This window comes from Xiphias gladius, chromosome 15 (genome assembly GCF_016859285.1).
Source record: "Xiphias gladius isolate SHS-SW01 ecotype Sanya breed wild chromosome 15, ASM1685928v1, whole genome shotgun sequence".
In the NCBI taxonomy this organism is placed as follows: domain Eukaryota; kingdom Metazoa; phylum Chordata; class Actinopteri; order Istiophoriformes; family Xiphiidae; genus Xiphias; species Xiphias gladius.
The window spans coordinates 13,893,772-13,918,098 of NC_053414.1; the positions used below are offsets into that span (position 1 = coordinate 13,893,772).

The window sequence follows — 24,327 nt, forward strand, 5'->3', positions numbered from 1 at the left end:
TTTTTTGCTCAGGTCAGTTTGAGGACATAATAACTTGGAGGATAAAGAATGAGGTGGGAAAAATGAAACAGCAACAACTACAGGCCTTCTTCATTTTAGATTTTGGGAAAGAAACCCAAACATCAACAATATCTAGAGCGCAGTGAATAGTTGCAGCAGCTGGACATGACAAGTGCAAAGGTGTTGTTTTGATGTATGGGTTATCACAAAGCATATGCAATGTGTGAGCCAGCTATTTGTGAAATCAACAGTTACGGCCTCACAATACTACACCAAAATCGCTGTGTCCCATGCCCACTCAACAGTCGGCACACAGAATACTCAGGAAAACTCTAGTCAGTTATGGATGACGTGCAGATATTATGTTAGGACGAATGGGTAATTGCTTCACATAGTGTGCACCAGTTGCAGCTGAAAATTCAGTTGGGGAACGTGTGGTCTGCAAATGTCTGACTCAAAATATCCTGGACTGAGCTTTCTCTCAGGTTTCAAGACTCCTTGCGGTCACAGAAAACCCAGAAAGAACACTGTGGTTTAGGTGAGAATACACTTCAGCGGAGGTCACTTATTCGAGCTGTCCATGTCATCTAAATTAAAGTGAGAGGTTTTCTTCATCAAGGATCGCTAAATAGTTACTTTAAGCCTATAGAAGTCCTGGAAAGGACAGCTCAAGTCATTTGAAAGCATATACAGATCATAGGACACTGTTTGATAGGAAATCAGGAAGATGTTTCTAGTTAGAGACTGTTTGTGTGCTGCAACAGAAGAGTGTTTATGCCCTCAATCTAGATCAGAAAAATAATAACACGTTGCAGTGAAGCAGCCCAAAACCAAGCCCAACTAATGTATTCCTTTGTAGCATTTTCAGAACTGCACTTCAGATCCATGCTGTGTCATCTATTGGAAACAAAATTAACAGCAAAAGCTGTAGGTTTGTTGATATGAACATACATGTAAGGAGAGTAATGGCTTCTGCAATTGACACTTGTGCCACCTACAGACAATGAGTATTACAACTGAAACTGTATTTTAATTGTGGCTGTTTGCATTTCACATTTTACATTGCAAACATGCAAAATGTAAGTTATGTGAACTGCAGGTAACAGAAAACAATTAGCAACTTGGGTTGACTCAGTTCTGTACTTGGTGCTGAATAGTGGAAAAGAAGTCTATTGTTATTGATATCATTCATTCCTATATCTATGGTCTGTTGGTAGAATAGTGAGCTCTGCACAGGTGACCCTTTCTCCAGAGAGTTCTTATCTGCTCCCAAATGTTGTCTATGTAAGCCCACACACTGGCAACGTCTGGACATGCGTCATCATGAGTTGACGTGCATCAACTAATAACTCTCCTATTTCTCAACAATGATGAGCATCAACTCGCCCGAAAAGCAGCAAAATTTGAATTGTGCTCCCCGGATGAGCACATCCCAGCTACTGCACCTTGATGACTGATGCAACAGGGCTGGAGTGTGTTGCACTTTAGGGTCACTTATTGACTACTTGTCACACACAAATTGTTTTCTATTTGAGGATCTATTATTCGCTGGACTGGGATGCTCCATAATTATTTACAATTATTTTAATTAGCTAAAAAAAGAGGTCGAGGTGTTATACTACTGATGCTGTTCTTTTACCTTTACTGTTTGGCATTGACTGAACAGCTAAATGAGCCTAATAAACGTGTATGTGCAAGTGACGTATAGCCTAGTTCTATGAGGCACTTTGCATCTAAAAAAAATATCTGGTGGTATGTAATCACATAACAATAAATCTGTCTTTTTTCCGTCACACTTAATAACCTCATAGGAAAAAAAGATGAGAAAAATGTGCAGTTGAACATATTAAATTTTCAGAGTACTTATGAATAGGACTAAAATAGTAAGCACAAGTTTTGCGTGTTGGTCGACCTTCGCCCATGAGAGATGGTTTTGCAAAGAGGATGGTCTTAATTACTGTTGATGAAAAATTAGAGGCTCTGGTGCACAGCTCTTTGCCTGTCTTCCGTGTAGTCTGATACTTCCGGGGGTAGATGGACTTTTTCTTCCAAGGGGACAATAAAACAAAGCACATGGCACTGACATCACAGAGCCAGGATTGAGATAATGACAGTGGGCCAGAAGATTGGAGTGCCCGGGCTGAGTACCAGCTAAATAGCCTCTGCAAAGAGCTTGAGAACCCAATCTGTTTTTGTTGGGCTTTGTAGTATAACTTCCCCCGATTCATCTCCTGCTCGTTAAAATGCCCAAGGCCAGATGACGTGGAAACCCACGATGCTTCCTCAAGTCCAATACATTATGTCCTTTAGAGTTACAACCTCAAAATCAAAGCACAATCAAGCTAATGTGCCCTAGGAGAAGAGACAAACTTTGAGAATTAAACCTTAAACACAGCTGCATTGCTTAACTATACTTTATAGACCATGACTGTATATTTCAGAGGTCAAAAAAGAACTGATTTTCATAGGAAAGATTCTTAGGACCTGTATTCTCAAATCCCTTTATTGAACATCTTCAAAGCATTTACTCCCATTCATCACTATCCTGTTGCTCAAAACCTTCATCATCACTCTTGATGATTGCCAAGTAAACACAGAGCTATTTCAAGCAGCTCTGTTATTTTATTTGATTCCACTGTTGCCCATAGTTTGGGCTTTGCACACCCCCTTGCCGGCAACTTCAAAAGCAGCTCCCTTGTAGGTTGCAACACACTGGCCATCCGTGCGTAGGTCTGGCTGAACCTGCTCCCATACCTTCTTTTTAGGGTTCAGTTCTTTGTCTGGTTCACCTGCAATCAAGAAGTCAGACTGGTACATGAGAAAAAACTCACATCACGCATGCAGGATTTATGAATCCAGTACTGATGTTTTTATGAACTTTTTGTGGTATTTCATGCCCTCTTATAACCTACTCAAACATTGCTTAATACGAGTGCTAAGACACATTGATAGATGACTTAATTGATGACTATATTTTCTTTCATGGATTCTTCATATTCAGTATACACTGATACAATCTGTATAACAAGCTGAAGAAAATAAAAATGCTGAGCAAATGACCGACAATTATATCCATGACTTATTTCTCCCACATGAATTGTGAATACTCGGACTTTCTATCATGTTCTATTACAGCCTCAGCCATTTGTTCTTAGCTGTAATTCAAACCAACTAAACTGAAATTCTCAGAATTAAACTATGCAAACTATGGAAATCAATCAAGGGAAGTTCTCATTTCACGATGGCTCTGTTTTTGATGTTGTTTGGCATTTGTGAAAATTTGTGAAAATTCAAAGTCATTACTCTAGTGTCAACTTTTTCCACTCTGTACCATGATCTCAAGGTTATGTAGACACAAATGTATTTCATATCCCAAGGCTCCGATTTCTGCCGCTTTACAGCCAAAGAGTGGCAACAATCACTTTTGATCAGAAGCGTGACAGAGGTTTCAATGAGCAACTTGTGGAAATTCTTGAGTTCAAGCAGAAGTACTGGGCACCATTGGTCAGGAAAATGGGGACAATTATAATAATATACTCACACCAACAGTCGATTGGCTGTAACTGAATCTGCTCTACGGGGGTCTTGTTGGAGAAAAGAGGGACCCCAGGAAAAAGTACAACTTCTTTCATCATTTATTTTCCATTAAATGTAATTTAGACAACAGCCCAGGTTTTTATGTTGTAAACAAACACGACCTAAACCGCATGAGAAACCATCAACCAATCCTGTCTTTGCTCTATTTCCACTCATCCTGTTTTCTCTTGAACCGGGTTTTCACGGAATTGTTTGAATTAGACTCTTTTTAATGTAGCATCCATAAAAATCATTCAGGCTAAAGGGATCCCTCATGAATCAAACAGCGTGCCTTGGCTGATGCAGCTGGGCTGTGTGTACTTGGTACACAGATCCATCTTCATCAAATACTCCTCTTCACTTTCTTGAAAAGGAATTCCAAATTTGGTTATTGTTCTCGGAAGAATATATGCATAACAAGAGTATATTTCTTCTCATACTCAGCTTTGAAGACTTTTAGAACCACTGGGCTACTTGGTGGTGTTTTTTTTCAGGCCACATTCATTAAGATCTTTGTTTGGAAGACTTCACAGGAAGAACCTTGACTCTAATACAATGTAGTTGATGTGCTATTTGATAGCGAATAGGGTTCATATTTTGTTTTTTTAATAAACAGAATACATAAGTTCAACTTAACAGGGCAGTTAGGATACTTATCTTTCCAGCTGACTATTAAAAAAAAAAAAAGAATAGGTTCCTCGCAATGAACGCTAATTAGCCTGTCAAATCAGCAGTCACAGGCCATTTAGCCACCACCAAACAGAACTCAGGAGAGTTTTGAGTTGGGTCTGAGAATGCATCAGGAATAGTGTCTTCGGGGGAATGGACAGCAAAAAGGTTCAACGACACCCTTCATTTCCTAAAAACAGAGGTATTTTTTTGGATACTACGCTGAGAAATTCTTTCAGTGTACTCAACTCAATGACAATCACTCAGTGGTAATGAAGCATCACCAGTGTGTGTGTTTGGTTGATTTTAACGTTAAGCTTCATGCTAATGATTCAACTGTTTTTGAAGGTACAGTAATCAGATTGTAGTACCTGGGAAGCCCTGGAAAGTAACTCTGTCCCCTGGTACTGCTCCACTTGGAGGATCAAGGATCTCGACCTTGTCTGGTGAGCTGGCACACATGACCATAGCCTGGGACACTACTCCTCTCATCTTGGCTGGCTTCAGGTTACACAGCAGGACTGCCATGCGGTTCTGCATCTGCACAGAGAACAGAAGATTAAATACATTTTTACAAACCATATGCCGTACACAACAGAGATGAAAACTAATTAAACCCAATTTACTTAAGTAAAAAAAAAAAAACAAACAAAAAAAATCCCCCTTCAACTGATGTGGTCCGTTTGGCTACGGGACAGATAATTTCATAATCCAATACAAACACTAATGCCAAGTCCATTCTCTTTATTTAAAATTACTGTGTCTGAGGGTCTATGGTTTGTTTGCATCATTTCATGTACCAAGGATCGCAAACAGGAAAACATTAGATGCTTGAGCCTGGAGAGGTCTGTGGCTCACCAAAATTTAAAAGAAGACCAGAGTAAGTTTCTCCCAAAAGTTGAGAAGAAGAGAAATCTAACATTTCATGAGATGATGTATGCCAGATCTTAAGAAATAATCATACCTTTCTTCAAAGGACATCCTTTACAAAACTGCTACATAAATCTAAACTCACTGATGTTGCTTTCACAGGGCTTTGGTGGTAGTTTTAATTTTTCATCCTTGTGGCAGGCTTGGATAGTATGTGAATGTTTTGTAACGGTATTTTCAAAATAGACCGTTTAACTTGAGAGGTATTTCATGTATACTGTAGACTTTTGTCCTAACAGTTTTTTTATGATTAGCCTGTCTCCGACATGTATCACTCAAATTATAGCCATAAAACTCTTAGTGTATCTCCTCAGATATTTCACTCCTACTGACTTAACAGAAATAGATAATGGCTCATATAAATAAGACAGATAACCAGAAAGTCAATTAGGAATTTGATTTGATTTATTACCTCTGTGAGTAATGGACTGACTCAGACACGCAAAAGACAGAAATAGCTCTAACTTTCTAACTGTAGTCAATGAGCACTTAATAAGGATGTGCTACTAAATTTTATTGCTGCAACACAGTCAACTATTTTAAGAAGCTACTGTCTAATATTTGCCTACGTGCATGGAAAGACTGTTGCCACTTCCAAATATTTCCTTTTAGACGCAATAGCTTTTTTTTTGGCAGAGTCAGACAGTGTTTTTTTGTATACATGATTTCAGCAGGCATACAGTATGTTTCCATTTAAACGTAACTGGTGCTTTTCATTTAGGTGAAACTCTACATACAGATTGTTTTTCTTCAGGAACAAATCATAAATCCACATGAAAGCAAAATAAACATGCATATGGAGATCCTGAATCATCAACATAAAATGTTTGACTGCTGAATAATCAGCACAGTCATCCTAAGAAGTCACTTTAAATAGACTAATAAAACCTTATTATGAACCTAGTGAGTCAAATGTATAAGCATACAGCACTGCCTGTGTGTCTAGTGACAATAAATCTCAAACAGAGTCTCTGCAGGGATTTATGAGGCTAATATAAGAATCTAATTTGTATTTCAGTCTACATCTTCCATCTTACTCATTAGCAGACAATGTAGAATGCCAGTTAACTGGCAGGTGTTGCTTTTGACATCTAATGGCTTGCAATCTGAAGCTTGATGAGACATTCAGTGACCTTCAGGTTAGATCAGTACCATGTGACAAGTACAAGGGGAACTGGTTTCCAACAGAGAAGTGACTTTTTAAATTTTTTTTCCTCACCTCATAAACACAAACTAAATGACTAAATTAGTATGCATCTCTTCAAACATCCTGGGATATTATTGTGATGTAGCCAAAATATCAGTTTACAAAGTTCCCTGTTCTAACTTCTGTTGATCATATCTAAAAGGCCTAAGATTGTACCTGGTCCAGAGGTATGTGCTTGACCAGCCCGCTAACCACTGTCCTGGGTGAGGCCTCTCCCACGTCAACCTGCTCCACATAGAGACTGTCGGCATCTGGATGCTTCTCGGCTGTGATTATACGTCCAATACGCAGGTCCAAGCGAGACACGTCCACCTTGGCATCCTCTTGGCTGGGAGCTGCCTGCTTTTTCTCTGCTTTCTCCCCTCCTGACATCAGAGAGCGGAAAATACTGCTAAACTAATAATGCACACAAACACACACTGCCTTGAAATTTCATGTTCCAGTTCTTTTAATTTGGGTTATGTCAATGAGAGTTTCATATGACAATTTGGTTGGTTGCTGTACATTTCCAGCACAGAACATCAGACAGTAGCTATCCATCAAGTGTTAAAGAAAGGTTTGATAAAGAGATGAATCTGTGAGTGTTTTCAGGCTATTACTATTGTTTAAAAGCACTAAGAATATTTCAGCCAGCTTGTATCTTTCCAAGGAAAATTATTAAAAAAAACAAATCATGGTTGAAACAATACTGGGCATCTGTCTGGAATCTGATTTAATTTCCTCCCATAAATGAAAACAAAGCCCACCAATGGCAGGCCTCAGGTTGGCATGCGTTTCATGTGATCTACAAGTGAATAAAAAATTAAGGAAAGAAAATTATTAAAATTTCCACTTCTTCCCAGAAATGTGGGCTACGTAGCTTGACTAAATGACAATTCCAATACCAACTTTTGGCTGAAGGTGAGTGCTACATGATACAGAGACATAGCAGATTAACAGATGCTTCCAAAGCTTTCACCAACTCGCCTGGCTTTCTTGCACACCAGTGGATTGCACTGATCAAATGATCACACAGTCTTTAATCATTCCTCTGAGCTCACACCAACTCTGAGGAATATAAATTCCAACCCCTGCCTTTGATATTCCACATTTGTCCCTTGAGTAATCTTTGCACTGCTGTGATGACAGTAACATTATCAGTACTCCACCAAGGTTAGACATGGGTTTGTAAACTAACAAGTGATGACTGTTTGGATGAGGTGAGAACATAGTTCCATTAAAGTAAGACAGAATTTAGCGTGTACAATAGCTTATCAAGAGGAATAAGTGTCTCTCATTAACATCTGGATGTAAGAAATGCCAGACACTCCAATGAATCTGTCAGGGTCCTAAAGCTTGTTGCTTTCTCTTTCTAAATGATAACTGCATTAACACTTCCTGCACCGATTATTCCATGTTCCCTGTCTGTTCAGTTCTTCTAATTAGTCCAGATAGCAAATAGCTGAAACAGAACTAAATATCTGAGTGATTCACTGCCAATTAATTGAAATTCTGTGGCACAGATTTTCTTGTTTTGTATTCTAAACTTATCATAAATGTAAAACGGTTTAACTTCATTATGTTTCTTGCATAAGGGGTTTTTGGGTTTAGGATAGGGTCCTAGAATGACGTACATCCACAAAACATAAACATTAAAAACATTCTCAAATTGGAATCAGTTGGTGGTGACATCAGACAAGGATGCCTCCTCAAAAATCATAAAACTTCATAAACAAATTAAGTTTCACAAAACATCTTCCACTTGAGGCCCAGAGACCTTGGATCCATTAAGAGCCAGATATCGCTGCCTTACATCCATTGCCACCTGATATTAGAAATTCAACATGATAAACATGTTTGGAGAAGGTCAATGATATTTGCATGTAGCCAACTGCTCGTAGAAAAACTGGATCTTAAACAAAACCTTCAGTTCAAAAAACAATAATAATGATAGTATTGATGAAGAAATCCCTCAGGGGCGAGAGGTAACTCATTTTTATAGTTTTTATAGCTTTAATATGGTCGTGCCAACAAACTGAAAATGAAACACATGACAAGAATGTTGCTATATAACATCGCCTAAGCAGGCTTAATTTAACCTTCTAAAACTATTTTATTGGATGTGAAAACTTCAAAAGATTACTAATAAAACCCACAATGTGCCATATTTTTTCATTCAGCCATTACCTTTTTTCTCTGGCTTCTTCTTTTTATTCTCATCTTTGGGAGAGGGGCTCTGGACAGCAGCAGCAGGGGAAGCAGAGGGTGCTGGACCAGAGGATTTGGGAGGGGTGGGCTTCGAACTGCACTCAACGGTGGGTTCACCTGAAGGCATGGCCGCCACCTGCACTACAAGAAGGACGTATCCAATATGTTAGTACAAAGAAAGGGTTAAATAGTGGATCATAGTTGCTATCAGAGACTTTTTCTCAAGCATGTCTGACAACTGCTATTTTTCTGCACACACTTGGTTGCCTCACTGTGAATGAAAGGACAGACAAGAGCATATCTGCACTGCTGCAAAACAGAGATAATTTACATTGCAAGTACACAAGGCAACCTACTTCTTAGTTGTGCCTTTTCACGCAAAGAGCTGGTTGCATCAACATAATACAATGCAATGATATAGAGGGAGCTTTAATTACACAACCAGTGGGAGGACTTCTCTCCTGATGCAAACAGTTTTGATGGGAAAATGACACAGTTTCCAAGCTGATGGAAACAAGATATTGGAGCCATAAAGCAGGGAACAATGTCCTACAATAACTCCCCTGAAAAAAATAACCCCTCATTTAAGGCGCCTGATGTTTGAGTTCCTACAAAATCCTGTGCCTGTGTCTGACAAACATCGGTCTGCAGGCACACCACCATCACCATAATGCTTTTAATTACCTTAATTCTACGTTAGGACCTGAGATCAGGACTTTTCCGGTTTACCTTGGAATTATGGGCAATAGCCTCTTAAACTCTTGATATTCCACTTTGAGTTTCCTGTCAAGGTTTTTTTACATTTAGAGAAAAAAAAATTAAGCACTGTTATATCACATAACGATACTCAAAGCGAGTGAAATATTCAGCCCCAAAACACCATGTTTTCTATAATAACACAATTAGATCAAATGGATTTTATTTAGACATCTGGCGCATTACTTTACACACTCTTCCCAAAACTAAGCCGGACATATCTGGAATCTCTAGATACAATGGATCTCGTCAAGAATTTTTAATTAAAGCTACACAAATTAATATTGTAATGTTAACAATGGATCAGTTTAATATGTTTTGCTCATTGTGACAAACCCCCACAGACCCATCCCCCAACTCTGCAGTCCTTCTCAGGTCTACAGAGCTTTTATTGCTCTTTTAGCTCATTGTTTTAGTCTTTAGAGTCTGCAAACCCTGCTGTTATCAACGAGGTTTCCAGCTGCAGCAGGCAGTTGTTTCAGTGAAAGAGCTCAGATAAACCCACTGTACGCTATCCGCTTTGCACAAAACGACAGAAAGACAAAGTTAGCGGCTAGCCAGTGAACACAGTTATGTATTTAGCAGCTAAAGAGACAGAGATTTCCCTTGGCGGTTGGTGAGGAACCAGAACAGAGCTAAAAGGCCAGTGACTACTGGACTTACATTTGTCAAGTATCTGCAGTCATGTTTGCAATAACAACTTCATGACATAATAATAGAACAACCAAAATGGACCCAAAAGGTCATGCAGCTGTAAATTCTCCATTTTTATTGAAAAATGATTTAAAAGGAGCCACAGATGGATCCAGCAGATTTAAAGATTGTCAACTTTAAAAAGGGGCTGAAGCAAATTTGACACTGAACTTCAATTGTCATTATTTTAATTTTTTTGCTGTAGAAAAGTTGTTTTTCTAACTGGCACCATTATAGTTGCATTGAACAGTTTTTCTCATCTCAATAAACAAATCAGCAAAGCTGATTGAAATTCCTCTCAAAAAGGTTCGTGTTTTGACTACGCTATTTATGCCACCTTAAAGCCATTGAAAAGAAACCCAAAGAATAAACATCTCAATTAGGTAGAATATGTGGAAAAACATAGTCCCGGGTGTATTGGAACACATTCTTTCAACGTTCCAACACTAACATAAAGAGTGTTTTTGAATGAGGTTAAATTGCTTATTTCTTCCAGTCTGCCTTTATTCCTGCAGCTTCTTTCTGGAAAGCATTAAATGTGCCTTAATGTGTGTGATCTGAGCTTTTTACCCCTTGAATGTCAACGTATGTTAGACGCACAATAGCTGACAGACATGTTGTCCCCATGACTGTAATGGGGATTCTTGAAGCACTATGGTTGCTTATAATAAAAACAAAAAAATATCTGGTCATAATGGGCTGTAGAGAGAATGCACGAGATGTTGTCATTGATAGTAGAAACCAAACTATGCTCTAATGAGCAACAACTGAAAACCAAATGTTCCTAAGTCAGGTACGCACAACTGCTTCTCTACCTAGATATAAAGTATGACATCATCAAGGTCTTTTTAAAAGACAAACAAACAGTTGATCTGAGATGGAAGACTTTGCTGGGAACCAAACTCAACATACCTCCCCTCCTCTTCTCTTTTTCCAGCAGCTGTTTTTTCAGTTCCTCGATGTCATTTTTCAGTTTTGCATTCTCCACCATCAGTTTCTTCTCTTCTCTGACACTGGCCTGGATGACTGCAACGAGGCAAATTCTTTTTTACCACAGCACAGGAATTTAATTGCAACTTCCCAAAGCTCATTTTAGAACTGTTTAACTAGTACGAATATATTACTGACTAAAATATGTTGACTGTTGAAATCAATATTGTGAATCTTCTAGGGTTAAAGAAGCAACGAAATTTTGAACTACTTGTTTCTTTTTATGGTTTAGAAGTTTTTTTTTTTTTTTTACCCTTTGGTATAATTCTTCTATCTCAATTTGTGCAGGTGAGAACATGTAAACTGTGGAATGATTTAGGATAATGGAGATGGATATCATTAACACAACTTCAACAAAAATATGGCATACATTCAACTCATTTATTAATTTGTTGTATTAAATATTGTCTTTTCCAAAGTTGATTTGATTCTTGACAATAACGGATAAATAAATCAACAGTTTTAGATTTGGCTGATTTGACCATTTATTTACTGGAATGTCACTCATATGGCCACAGTCTAGATAAAATGAAATTTGCAACTTTAAATGGACTGCATTTATATTGGGCTTTTGCAATATGCCTCTCATTGGCTGACAGAGTTGTTATGTATGGATGTTAGCGTGTGGTGTCCTCGCTTACTGGCTTTCTCCTTCAGCAGTTGGACTTGCTGTTTGAGGTACTCGATGATCTGGTCAGCCTCGACTGCTCGCTGCTCCAGCCTCAACAAAGGATTGGGAGTTGACATCTTGACCAAGGAGCGAGCCAGGAACCTAAAAGACAACAAAGACAATCACAAAACTATGAAATGCTACATAAAAACAAGTAGATATTAAGGCTGAATAATATAACGAAATGACTGTATTGGGATTTATATGTGGAGTATGTTTCCCTTTGTTTTAAATATAAGTGAGGGGTCATGTGTAGTGAATACTTAATAAGTCACTCTATTTATTGTTTTTAAAAATCAACCAGTTTGACTCAGGTAGCAATATAAAAAGAGATCGTATTTTCAAGTACCATGCTGAACATCTACAAAAGATACTTATTTGGAGATACAAGGTTTGCATTCCAGTACAACCCCATCACAAACTACAGCCTCCAAAATGACCACAGAGTAGAGTCAACTTCTCTCTGACAGTCTCAATTGTGAACATTGTAATATGCACTACATTGCATTCTACGGGGGTTTCTTATTTTCTGTAATATTCCATAATGTCATATTGTGGCAGCATTTCAGCTTCTTCATTAAATACTGCATATTCCTAAATAAAATAAGGCACTGTGGATGCCAAATTGCAATATGTCTGACAGATCGATCATATTTTGACATGTTTTCCGTGACATGCAGCCCTAGTAGGCTTTAAACCATGTGTTAAAGCGAATTTCATGACTGTTCTACATGAGTTAGTTCCCCAAAGAGACAAGATCTGACCCCTGTCCACAAGGCTTGTGGGGAGATAATTAGCACATGATTTTCATGAAAATGACAGTAAATCAGAAAATCTTGATTCCAAACTTGTCAAATGTGAATGTTTGCTATAAGATTTCAGTGTTTAAAAACCTCATAAAAGCCTTGACAAGTTCCAAGTCAAGTCAATTCCTTGGTCAAACCAAATTCTTGGATGAATTCCTTTCTGTCTTTCACAGTAACAATTCCTTTATCCTTTAAATCATACTAGCATTACATTTTGCATTCACTCTTGGGGATAAAGTTCAAAAGGGATCAGCATCTCCTGTGCCACTCAACCGAAATACAGCTGAACACCAGTTTGGGTTTAGGTTTATGTTCCTTTCTCTTTCTGAGCTTGGCAAATTACTTCTTGAAGAAAGAGGAAAAGAAAGATTTTTACAGGCCGAGGCATGGAGAAGAAAACTTCTTACACATATTACAGGGAGGCACTGGAAAACAACAGCTGGCCCAAGATGAAAACAAAATGTTGGGGGATGAGGAAATTAGAAACACAAAAGAGCTGGAGTTGATAAAATCAAGGATCAAAGCATTGTTTTTTGAGAAATTGAATTGATTTAAACAGGACCAGTGGTGGAGTAATAACAAGAGCTACAAAGAGGCTGTTCTCATTTGGATAACCTCTGAAAATGGGTCGTGGGGCCGAGGCATTGCCTGTAGCATAAAGACATGAAGAGGTCATTGCAGATTTGGTTTCAGATGGAAATAGCCAAATGTGTTAACTATATTAAAGTGACCTGGGCTTTAACTGTCCTTCAGTCTGCCTAATGTACCTATCTTCACTGTATGGGAATTAAAATATCTTTGATGCATCTTCTGTATAAATTTAGCAGGTTGGTGCTCAATATCTTTGATGCATCTTCTGTATAAATTTAGCAGGTTGGTGCTCAACTGGCAGAAGGCAACTGACTACTTGCATTCTTATCTTATCTCCTAAAAACAGCAATGACTTTTTTTTTTCTTCATACAACAGTCTTCACAAATATTTTATGTCCACATTCATTTTCAAACTAAAATATAAATGATAATTCTGCATAGCTAAGCACAAGATATACATGTGGGTTTGAGTCAAATCCGTAAATCTGTTATTTTCAACCAGCAGCTTTCTTTTGTATAGTGGTCGTGTGTGAGAAGACCCACTAGGGGACAAGTGTTTCCTCTTTTCATTCCCACAGTAAAATATTCTGTAGGAGGTTAGTTCCCTACCTATCTGCCAATCAGGCCATTATGAAAGAAAAGAGAGTGCAGTATGCCAGCACCACCTGAAGGCATTGCAAGGACCTACACATTTAAAAAAAAAAAAAAATAGAGATGCATAGCTCTCACACAAGATGCGATTGACTTGCTAATATTTGGCCTTTGATGGAATAAAATGTGGCCATATTTTATCAACACACTGAATCTAGAAGGGGTTTAAAACCACTGATCGTTAAGTTACTATAAAGTCCCCTCAAACATGGATAGAACATTTACTAATGATATTTTTGATAATTAATTGTTTAAGTCATTTATCATGGACAAAAAAAAATTAAGCAGGTTACTGCAATTATTGTTTATTTGTTTCTGATGTAAATGTGACGATTTAATAATTATTTGTTTCTCTAATGTGAGGATTTATTTGATTTTTACTTTTTTATACCACTATTTAAAAACTGAACACCTTGGGGGTTTTGGCTTCCGGCACCACAAAATACGTAATTTAAGAAATAATAATTTTGTTATCTATGCTGACTTAAAGAACGATGACAATCACAAATTTAAATGAAACTGAAATCGTTGGCTGCAGCGCTAGCTTATTAATGATATAGGTTATGACTTCCTGTAGTTGGAGACATTTGCAAATGAAAGTAACCAAAAAACAATCATCTTATTTTACATTGGGGTTGTGTTAATCTCTTAACCAAACTAAATGTGTATTGTAGAGAGCACAATTGCTCAAGACTGTGATCTGAACATTACTTCACGTTGCGTCAGTTAAATCAGTAAGCTATCGATTCTCATGCAGCTATTCCTGGTAAGCTACTAGCTAGAGGGACGGTTATATGGTACTGACCGTTTACGAATCAAATATAGCAATGGCTAGTTAAAGCAGTAGAATAAAGCGCAGACGCTTATTTTAAACTTACATGGACTCTGAGCAGCAAAACCCAACACGTTTCAGGCAGCGGTGGGGGCTTGACAGCTTCTAGCTTTGCTAAAGTTAGATCAGCTAGTCGCAGACAGGCTAATCCAGGCCCCCCGCGAGTAGATCTCTGTACAATCCGGATGGGAAGCGGGCTTGTGAATTTTGCCTCTTCGTTCACTAGCCATATTTTCTACAGATCGACACAAAACTGCAAGGAGGCAACGGTAATCGCCTGTGTGTAATGACTGGAATGAAAAAATAGGTGGTAGAAAAATACGAAAAATCGATTCAAGAACAACTTTGCTGAAATATCTTTTTTGACCGATTTAAGTGGTTTTATTCTTAGAAAGAGTCTTTTATGCACTACTTTGTCGCACAAAATTGACGTCGTCACATCACGTTCACTCAGCTGTTCTCATTACATCGCAGAAGCAGGAAAGGATTTCATTTAAAAAATATTTAAAAAAATAATTTCAAGTTCATTCTGTCGACATGACTATGCAGTCTTCCTGTTAAGTGTGAGTAGATACATTTTTTTTTATATCAACGGTAATAAGTCAATTATATTCATAACGTAGCTACACAAACACCGCGGCTTTAACACAGTGTGTTTTGTTTTCGAGGTTAATGTGTATCTCGTCTATATAATTACAATGAGAGTTTTAACCTGTCACTTGGTCTAATGATGGTCTTTCCCCGAGACAGCCTTAACACATTTACAATCGTTCACTAATCAGGTTTCGTGTTTTTAACCACCTGGCTAACATTGAACGGTATAAATGAGAAACTGGATGTTAATATAACATATTATGCTGATGATTACAATTTTCCTCTCATTCAGAGTCATATATATTATCACCTATTATTCATACATTGTAATGAAGGCTCTCTTTCCCCCTTCTCAGTGCTTCAAGCCAGTGGCGGGATGAGGCCCCTCAAAGATGCTCAGTTGGGGGCCTTCACCTTCTTTGCCTCAGCTCTCCCTCATGATGTCTGTGGGAGCAATGGCCTCCCTCTCACCCCCAACTCCATCAAAATCCTGGGACGCTTTCAGATCCTCAAGACCATCACTCATCCCAGACTCTGTCAGTATGTGGACATCTCCAGAGGGAAACATGGTACGACTTTCTGTCCTGCCCTTTGTAAGGGGCCTAACCATATTCTACACCCTGTCCTTCGATTTCATCGCGCTTCATGTTAATGCAGTTTCAGCTGCTGATATTCTGTCCTTCATGTGTACCCTCACTGCTCATATTTACAGCAGGTGGACAGCATTTTTTGCAGTTCAACAGAACTAAACAGCAGCCCGTTAAGTTACTATAGAGTTTTAGTCAACACCTCTATGACACGCTGTCAAAAAACACACATGCTTTCTCATTATAAATAAATATTAATAAACGTTTGCTAACTCAGTTGCATTTCTTTACTTCAGTTTCTTCTTGTTTTATAGAACGGCTGATTGTTGTTGCTGAACACTATGAAAGCAGTTTAAGTGATTTCCAAAAACAGGGGAAAACTGCCTGGTGAGATGGTCATTACAAATCTTGTTTAACTGTTCAGCAGTAATTAAAGTATATATGTTGACTTGCCGGTGAGCAGTTATTGTTAAACCTTCTACTGTTGATAAATGATATTGTACGTGAGGGGCAGGGAAATTGTATTCATTAACTTTGCCATCTACTGGCCGAGGTTAGGTTTGCGTAATAACAACAGTCTACCTAGTTTCTTGTACTTGAGTGTTTAAAATGTAGATAAATTCTCCCACATATCTCTTCTTTTACCCAGTCACCACCTGACCCTCAAAAAATTTTGGCACTCAGTTGTGTTTGTGTTTGTGTTAGCCCAGAGAAGGTGCTGCAGATAGCCTTTGAGGTCCTTGAAGGTCTGGAGTTTATGAACAAACATGCTATGGTGCACAGGGCCCTCAGCGTACACAATGTGCTGATGGACTGTAAGGTACCGTTTTCATCAAATTGAGCTGTTTTGTGTATGTCTGAATGTCTGTCCAGTTAAATAGAAAATTAAATGATTACCTACATTCAATACTGTCACTCTAAGATGGATTTTTTCTTTGTAGGGGAATGTCAAGCTGGCAAAGTTTGGCCTTTATCACATGACTGATCATGGGGCCGATGTAGATTTTCCCATTGGGTACGTCTTTTTCGCCTCATTTATCACAGCGAAAGGTTCATTAGTGCTCCTCTGGAACTCTTCAACTGCTTGGACTGAGCTATGTGAGCTGTCTGTTCAGGGTCAAAGGTTCACTGGTATCTGTTTGATGTTTGTCAGATCATGAAAAAAGGCAATTGGCCATAAAATTGAAGCATAATTGTCCATCCTTTTTCATAAAAACCAGGTTTTGGGGCATCAAAATAGCTTCCTGGTCGAGGAACTGTAACCGATTGTTGGACTTTTATCCTAATCCAAAGGCCTTTGTGCTCTACCAAGTATCTCTGTGTAATATCCTCTTGCAGATTGAAAAGAGGAATGACGGCACATGCCCATGATTTTCAGTAAAACATCTGGATGGAAAATGTAATGAATGTCACTGTCCAGCAGTTAGGCAGATTGTCTTGGGAAATAACAGTACATACAACACCTAATCACAGAGAAGCGAACGACATGATTACTTTACATGGTTATTTACTTAGTTATGGTGCAATTTCATTAAGCACAGTTTAGATTACTGGAGGAAACTAGGTATCTACAATAAATGTTGTTCAGAGGCTGACAAAGTAATGTGCTTATTAGCTCTGTGATCCTGACCTCAGGTACCCATCATACCTTGCTCCAGAGGTGATCGCTCAGGGCTCTTTCCACCCTAGTGACCCTTCCCATGATGAATCTCCTCTGCCCTCAGGACCCAAGTCTGATGTCTGGTCACTTGGGGTGTTGCTCTTTGAATTGTGTGCAGTAAGGGTCCTTCATTAATCGCTTCATACAAGTATAAGACATTCATATAAGACTTTTTATGCTGTTAGGGTTTTGCCTGAATCTCATTAAGTGTGGATCATTTTCACCTTAAAATCTAATGCTGTGAATCTGCTACAGGGTAGGCGACTGCTGCAGAATATTGATATAAGTGAGAGATTGAAATTCATTCTAACCCTGGGTAAGTGAAAAGGGGCATAATTATTTTAAGTACTGAGCAGTATTCTCTTTAACTCAATAAAGCTGACACCACGATATTTTCATTCTCAGGTTGCATGGATGACATTGTCACTGTCCTTGCTGAGGAACATGGTTGCCTGGATACAGTTAAGGTAGTAAAAATCTTTGGCTGCCTTGACCTTAGTTAATAATATACTTCATATATGAAGGTATTGTTTTATATGAAGGTATGAAATTCTTAAAGGCATTTTGTAAGGAAAGAGCCATTAGCCCTTACTGCAAAATTAGGTTACACTATTGGCATCTCAATATTATATTAAAGAAAAATAACACTTAATCTTTATAAAGCAAAAGGCCCTTGAAACATTTTGAAAAGTTTTAGTATTGGTAGTGGTTTATTAGGTATACCTAAGTAAAACTAATGCAGTCTAATACAGCAGTCCTGCAATATATACTACCGTCAGGAAGGTTATAATGTTCATTTTGTGTTGAAACTGTTTCAGAGATGTTGATTCAACTGTCATTCGTCATCATTTTTTAGGATGTAGTTTGTGGTGCTGATGAGGTGTTTCTGTTATTTAGCCAACCCTCATTGATATAAATGGGGTAGACAAAATAATAGAAACACCTATCTGTGTGATGCAATACAATTCAAACTGCAGCCTCCAAAATGACCTTAAGGTTGAATCAACAACTCTCTAAGACAATTTCAACACAAACAGAGCATTATAACCTTCATGAGGGGAAGATTTACTTGCATTAATGCTATATTAGACTGCATTAGCTTTAGTTTTATTAGGTGTACCTAATAAACTGCTAACTGAGTGTATAATACAAGACCTGAGTTCAGGTACAGATATCAAAACAGTACTTTTTTTAGAATCTTTATTTGGGAAATCATTTTTTGTTTTTTATTTAACAACACTACTAAACTGCTCAATAACATCAGGGTTAAATATATGATCAAAAAATAAGTAAACCAGCCTCAGCATCTGTCAATTTTGCTTGCCTTTATGATTTTTGACAGTTGTCTATACCCCCTGATGCTACTGTTGGTACTCAAAAGCGTTGAAGTTCGGTACCCAGCCCTGTAACGAATAGATTTTCTAGGTGTTTCTAAATGATCTGTTAGCAAGCAAAGGGGCTATTTGTATGTAAGCACTGTCTCTTTCACTCATCGATCCCTGGTAATGATTATAAATACAAATTTAATAATTTAAAGTTTTGTGTAACCACTTGCAAACCTTCCTTGACTTTTTGAGATTATGGGAAGTTTAAATGGGATCTGTCTGTATTGTGTGTATTACAGCTAATAAAGCCATTTTTACAGGAGCTGCCTAAGAATGTTCTCGAGTTATTAAGGAAATGCTTGACCTTTCTTCCATCCAAAAGGTAAATAACCTCTCTGTTGGATATCATATCCTGTTGGAAGACATTGGCCATTTAGTTTCCAAAACACTTTGGTTATGCATGTTATGAAGTAGTCTTGCAGCATGTACATCAGAAGGGATTCCAGCATGGTAAAAACCATCGAGTGAAATAATACCAAAATAAACAGATGTAACTTAGTGCCTTACACTTTGATAACAGCTTTTATGACCTTGTGCAACTAAAGGTTTAATATAATATTTTTTTTTTACAAAATTACAGCTTAAAGGCAAGCTTTGTGTTTTTGGATATTTTGCTGTTATGACCATGAAGTCTTTGTGTGTATCCTCCAGGCCAACCCCTGCAGAGCTGCTGGGAGACCCCGTGTTCAATGGGGTCTCTTGCCTGTATACACCCTTCCAGAAGCCTGTTAGCCTGTTCTCCTCTTCCCTGCGCTGTGCACATCTGGAGCTCCCAGAGGACATCAGTGACCTTTGTAAAGGTCTGCCCAAATACACACAACTGTACAGTGCATGCAGACCCGAAGACACACTGACACTCAACAAACACACCAGTCACCTCAAAAAAATACAATTTCTTAAATCTGAATTGATTATCTTGAAGCAGCTTTAGTTAGGCATGCTGGCATCAATATTGGTAATAATAAACAATCATTTGATATTTAGGAAGTTTTTTGATATCTCAGATAAACTGTTATTAAAACATTTTTTTTTATATATATAGTTTTGTCCTTTTGTATTCCAGGCATCAGAAAGCTGAACAGATAATTTTACTAAATTTCAACACTAATCAGTTCCTTACTGTAGCCTAATTTGTATTTTTGTATGTTATAATATAATATTGGACATTTGCTGTCACCTCCTATTTCCAGAAATTGCACATAATTGAGTTTGTTCCGTTCTAAAACCTTTGAAACATACTATATGTCAAGCCTGCCTAACATTAAACTGGGTTAAAAAATTGAAAGGTGCACAGGAACAATCTTGCGGATCGGGGGTAAACTGACCATTGAGCATGAGTGCAGGTGGTTTGTCTTACTATTGTAGGCCCGATGAAATCTCAAAAGTGACATTTATTAGTGGAATTTTCTTAAAATAAGGTTCAAACACTATACCGCTGCCGTGTGATTAAACATGTCTTGATGTCATGAATTGTTAATTCAACTTGCTAATAAAGAAACCATTAGGCTGCACGTGTTACAGCGCCACCTGTGCCTGTGGGGAGGTGTTCACTGTTTTGTGTGCGTGACATTAGACGATGATGAAGACTACCTGTCAGAGCGGGCCATAGATGAGGTGTATCATCTGTGGTGTCTGGCTGGGGGAGACCTGGAGAAGGAGCTGACGAATAAGGAGATCATACAGTCCAAACCTCCAATCTGCACACTGCCCAAGTACATCACGCACATACATAAACACACACACACACACACACACACACACACACACACACACACACACACACACACACACACACACTGGTGCATTTGCTAGATAATTTCATACTCCGATACGGTAAAATGTGTCTTACTTTTTCTGTTTTTTTTTTTTTAACTTTTTTCTTTAGTTTTGTCCTAGAAGACGGAGAGTCATTTGGCCAAGGCAGGGATCGGAGTTTCTTGCTAGACGACACTACAGTGACACTGTCTCTGTGCCAACTCAGAAATGTAAGATAACAAAAACGTGTACATGTACAAAATAGTGTAAATTAAGGTATTGTGTAGGGATGCATCGGTCCGACGTTCTCAGTCCTGATACTGATACTGATACCTGGGCTTTGGGTATCGGCAGATACTGAGTACCCATCTGATGCCTCATCTGATTGCAAGTAGCCATAGAACTTGTTTGCATAGCAAGCGGGAAAGACCTCCAAACTGGGGACCCATTGTTTTTAGCCCCATAGATTGTCCCTATTGTCACAGAAACTTGATCCAGCTATTTTAGTCAGTATCTGACTGATATCAGATAACAGTATTGGATCGGGGCATCCCTAGTATCGTGCATAAGATTAGGAATTGATACTCTGCATCGATTACTGAGTGTTTAAGATAATTAGAGAAGAAAGCAAATTAGCAAAGAATGGTTGATTCATTGATTTAGTAGATTGAAAGAAAATTAATCGTCAACTATTTTGATAATAAATTAATTGTTTCAGTCATTCTACAAGAAAAAAAGCCAAACATTTGATGGTCCCAGCTTCTCAAATTTGATGATTTTCGTTGTTTTACCTTCACTGTAAACTGTATATCTTTGGGTTTTGTCTGTTGGTCAGACAAAGCAAGACATTTGAAGACATCACCATGGACTCCATGGACATTTTTAATTGTTTATTGATAAATTAATCAAGAAAATTTTCATTAGTTGCCACCTTAAAGTTAATTATCAAATTGGAATTCTCTGCATGCCCCTTAAGAACTCTTTACCACAATTTTTTACAAAGGGAAATGACAATTTCAGCAACACAGCACTCATTAAACTTGACATTATTTGCATTAATAAGTGCTTGTTTATCACACTTGTTAACAGAACTCTGCCATAAACAACATTTTTTGTAGTTTGTAGTTTGTAGTAGTTTGTGAAATGTGCCCCAAAATGGGTGATAAACACAACTGGCTCCGTGAATCTGGGTGTTTTGCAATGCTGTTTCAATAAGCATCTGTGTAACAGATTACCATTCGTTTTTTAAGTTGAGCTTCTCTCTGCCTTATCCAGAGACTGAAGGATGTAGCGGGAGAAGCCTATTACCCTCTGCTGGAAGATGAGTAAGCATCTCCATCCTGAACCTGCTGCTGTTGTCCCCTCTTCACCTGTCAAAAATTTTTTCGTCGGCCCCATCGGTTTTTTTTTTTCCGCTTAGATAATGTCATCTTCCCTCTACTCCTCCCTCCCTCAGACAGTCAAGTCTGTCCCAGTCCAACAGCAGCAATGAGCTGTCGGCCACCGTCACGCTGCCACTCATCATCCGCGAGAGAGACACAGAGTACCAACTCATCCGCATCATCCTCTTTGACAGGCTGCTCAAGGTCTGGGCTCCATACAAATTCACACGCGTACACACATGCACACACTTTGAGTCACAAGCATACAACACGTTCATTGGATGCCGCACACATGAAAATGTCTTTCCTTATTAGAGTGCCTCAAAGAGTCAGAGCCTGGTGCTTGTTTCAACTTAAATGTTATTTCCTGTATTCATAACAAATTGTTATTCAAAAAGATCACTGTTGAATTAAAGCTGGGTGATGTATATATTCTTCAATGTTTGGTCTTCAGGCCTATCCTTACAAGAAGAACCTAGTGTGGAAAGAGGCCAGAGTGGATGTTCCCCCTCTTGTTCGAGGATTGGCCTGGGCTGCACTACTGGGCATTGAGGTACAAGAGAGAAATTATAGTCCTGTGTTGAGAAAATGCATGGTTACAAATTTGTTTTGTGAGGACACTTGTCTTACTTTTTCTCACAGGGAGACATTCAAGCCAAATATGAGGCCATAGACAAGGATACACCCATTCCAACTGACAGACAGGTCATTTTTTTTCTTTTTAAATGTACATAGCAGCAAAATCTTGAGTCACTTATTTACAGTGTTAACACCTTTAAAGGGGATTTTACATCCAAACACGTTGTCTGTGTGTGTGTTCTTGGTGGATGTTTACAGATTGAGGTGGACATCCCACGCTGCCACCAGTATGATGAGCTGCTGTCATCTCCTCAGGGCCACATTAAGTTCAGGCGTGTGTTGAAAGCCTGGGTGGTCTCCCACCCTGACCTGGTCTACTGGCAGGGTTAGTCACTCCCCTGTCGATCTCTTTTACTGTCACACGTGATGTTTCTCTCATGTCTTGATCTCCTTTTTCTGTTTTATTTTTTTCTCTCCCTCTTCCATTTGCACTTTTTCTTATTGTGCTTTACGTGACTGGACACTAGATGGTGGTCATGTCACATCATGTAAACTCCCTTCCCTGCCCCCAGGTATAACTCTGTGACCCTACAGCAAAGCCATAATATTAACTGTTTTGATTTTCTTTTCACTTCAGGTTTGGATTCACTTTGTGCTCCATTCCTTTACTTGAATTTCAACAATGAAGGTAATAATTTGATCTTGTTAAATAGCTTACTACTATTACTGCTCAGTGTTTTTAGCTCTGCCTTCCTTCTTATGTCATACTCTTCACAGCCCTGGCATATGCCTGCATGTCTGCGTTCATCCCCAAATACTTGTACAACTTTTTCCTGAAGGACAACTCTCATGTCATCCAAGGTGAGCTATACTACTTCTTGTGTGTGGAAAAGTCATATGACTCTACTGTGTTTTGCACAGGGATATAGCACTGTGAGCTCTAAAGCATATATTTTTCATTTTTCCTGATTGTATTAGAAATTACAAACTCTGCTTCCTTTTTTCCTTTTTCCTTTTTCCTTTTTCCTTTTTCACTTTTTTCCACTTCAGACAACCAGTGTTGTTGAGCTAGTGCAGTGAACTGCCACTGCAAGTTAAGTAATAGGTATTAAAGATGGCCGGAGCATTCAGCTAACTTCAAAAAGAAATTAACATCTGCTGGCACAGAGCATCAGGCCGTCAGCTCAATGTTGATTAAATTTTGGCTCCATGTTGCTCCTAAGCTGTGAAAACTAATTTCAGTCTGTCTTAATGGAGTTTGCAGCTGAGCCACATCATTTAGAAATAGGGAAACAAATGAAACTGCAAAAGCCTGCAGTGAAATGTCACAAGCGATGCCTATGTGACTGATAAACTGCTATAGCAGATACCTCTTGATCTCTGTGGGGAATGTGGCTATTATCATTTCTTTCCACTGCTAGATGCTGGAGAGCTAGCTTATGTTTATCCGTCAGAGCTATCAGAGCTCCTTTGTTGACTTACAGTGGGAGGAATGGCACAGCATTACGCTGCATGAGGTTCCACTTGACATGTACAGAAGTTAGTTTCCAAGGTCGCACGGTGGATCAGCAACCTACCTGCGACATTTTTTGGGTTTCTGACTCCTTTTGAACATTCAAACCACGGAAAAGAAAAAAAAAAGACAGTCAGAAAATGTCCGCTTTTGCTCACAGTTCTTTATCATAAGGGAGCAAATAGTCATCTAAAAGTATCAGATCTTATGATCGCATGATTACTGATTTAAAAAATCTATATAAATGTATGTATTTTGCAATACCTCTTCCATTCTCTTTTCTTTACTGTAAAGTCTTGTTTGGTTGAACACAT

The 24,327-nt window shown here is 38.5% G+C and overlaps 2 protein-coding genes across 4 annotated transcripts in view; one reads left to right on the forward strand and one right to left on the reverse strand.

Moving 5' to 3' along the window:
* Positions 1-2,485: 2,485 nt before the first annotated feature.
* On the reverse strand, positions 2,486-14,732 carry aimp1a (aminoacyl tRNA synthetase complex interacting multifunctional protein 1a). Its single transcript, XM_040145619.1, has 7 exons — positions 14,605-14,732; positions 11,650-11,780; positions 10,931-11,044; positions 8,549-8,710; positions 6,539-6,747; positions 4,617-4,785; positions 2,486-2,789 (listed from the first exon to the last, which is right to left on the reverse strand). Coding segments are annotated over exons 1-7 (954 nt in total). The 5' UTR covers positions 14,607-14,732; the 3' UTR covers positions 2,486-2,622.
* Positions 14,717-24,327, forward strand: part of tbck (TBC1 domain containing kinase) — a 43,287-nt gene continuing 33,676 nt past the window's right edge. For 2 of the 3 annotated variants that reach the window (XM_040145616.1, XM_040145618.1), the window contains exons 1-19: positions 14,837-15,121; positions 15,509-15,721; positions 16,054-16,126; positions 16,445-16,559; positions 16,681-16,754; positions 17,375-17,516; positions 17,655-17,715; positions 17,805-17,866; positions 19,045-19,106; positions 19,436-19,584; positions 20,358-20,496; positions 20,670-20,769; positions 21,815-21,864; positions 21,996-22,125; positions 22,376-22,474; positions 22,564-22,626; positions 22,759-22,885; positions 23,138-23,188; positions 23,278-23,361. In XM_040145616.1, the coding sequence (XP_040001550.1) occupies positions 15,529-15,721; positions 16,054-16,126; positions 16,445-16,559; positions 16,681-16,754; positions 17,375-17,516; positions 17,655-17,715; positions 17,805-17,866; positions 19,045-19,106; positions 19,436-19,584; positions 20,358-20,496; positions 20,670-20,769; positions 21,815-21,864; positions 21,996-22,125; positions 22,376-22,474; positions 22,564-22,626; positions 22,759-22,885; positions 23,138-23,188; positions 23,278-23,361 (1,774 nt within the window). In that variant the 5' untranslated portion in view covers positions 14,837-15,121; positions 15,509-15,528. The other variant, XM_040145617.1, reaches the window with a different exon arrangement.

What these genes read in the sequence shown, in the direction of transcription:
- aimp1a (XM_040145619.1), bottom strand. An exon ending in ACTGCTGAAGGAGAAAGCCA is followed by an intron (nt 11,045 to 11,649) that starts GTAAGCGAGGAC and finishes GCCTCGTTGCAG; the next exon opens with TCATCCAGGCCAGTGTCAGA. An exon ending in AGCACATACCTCTGGACCAG is followed by an intron (nt 4,786 to 6,538) that starts GTACAATCTTAG and finishes TTCTCTGTGCAG; the next exon opens with ATGCAGAACCGCATGGCAGT.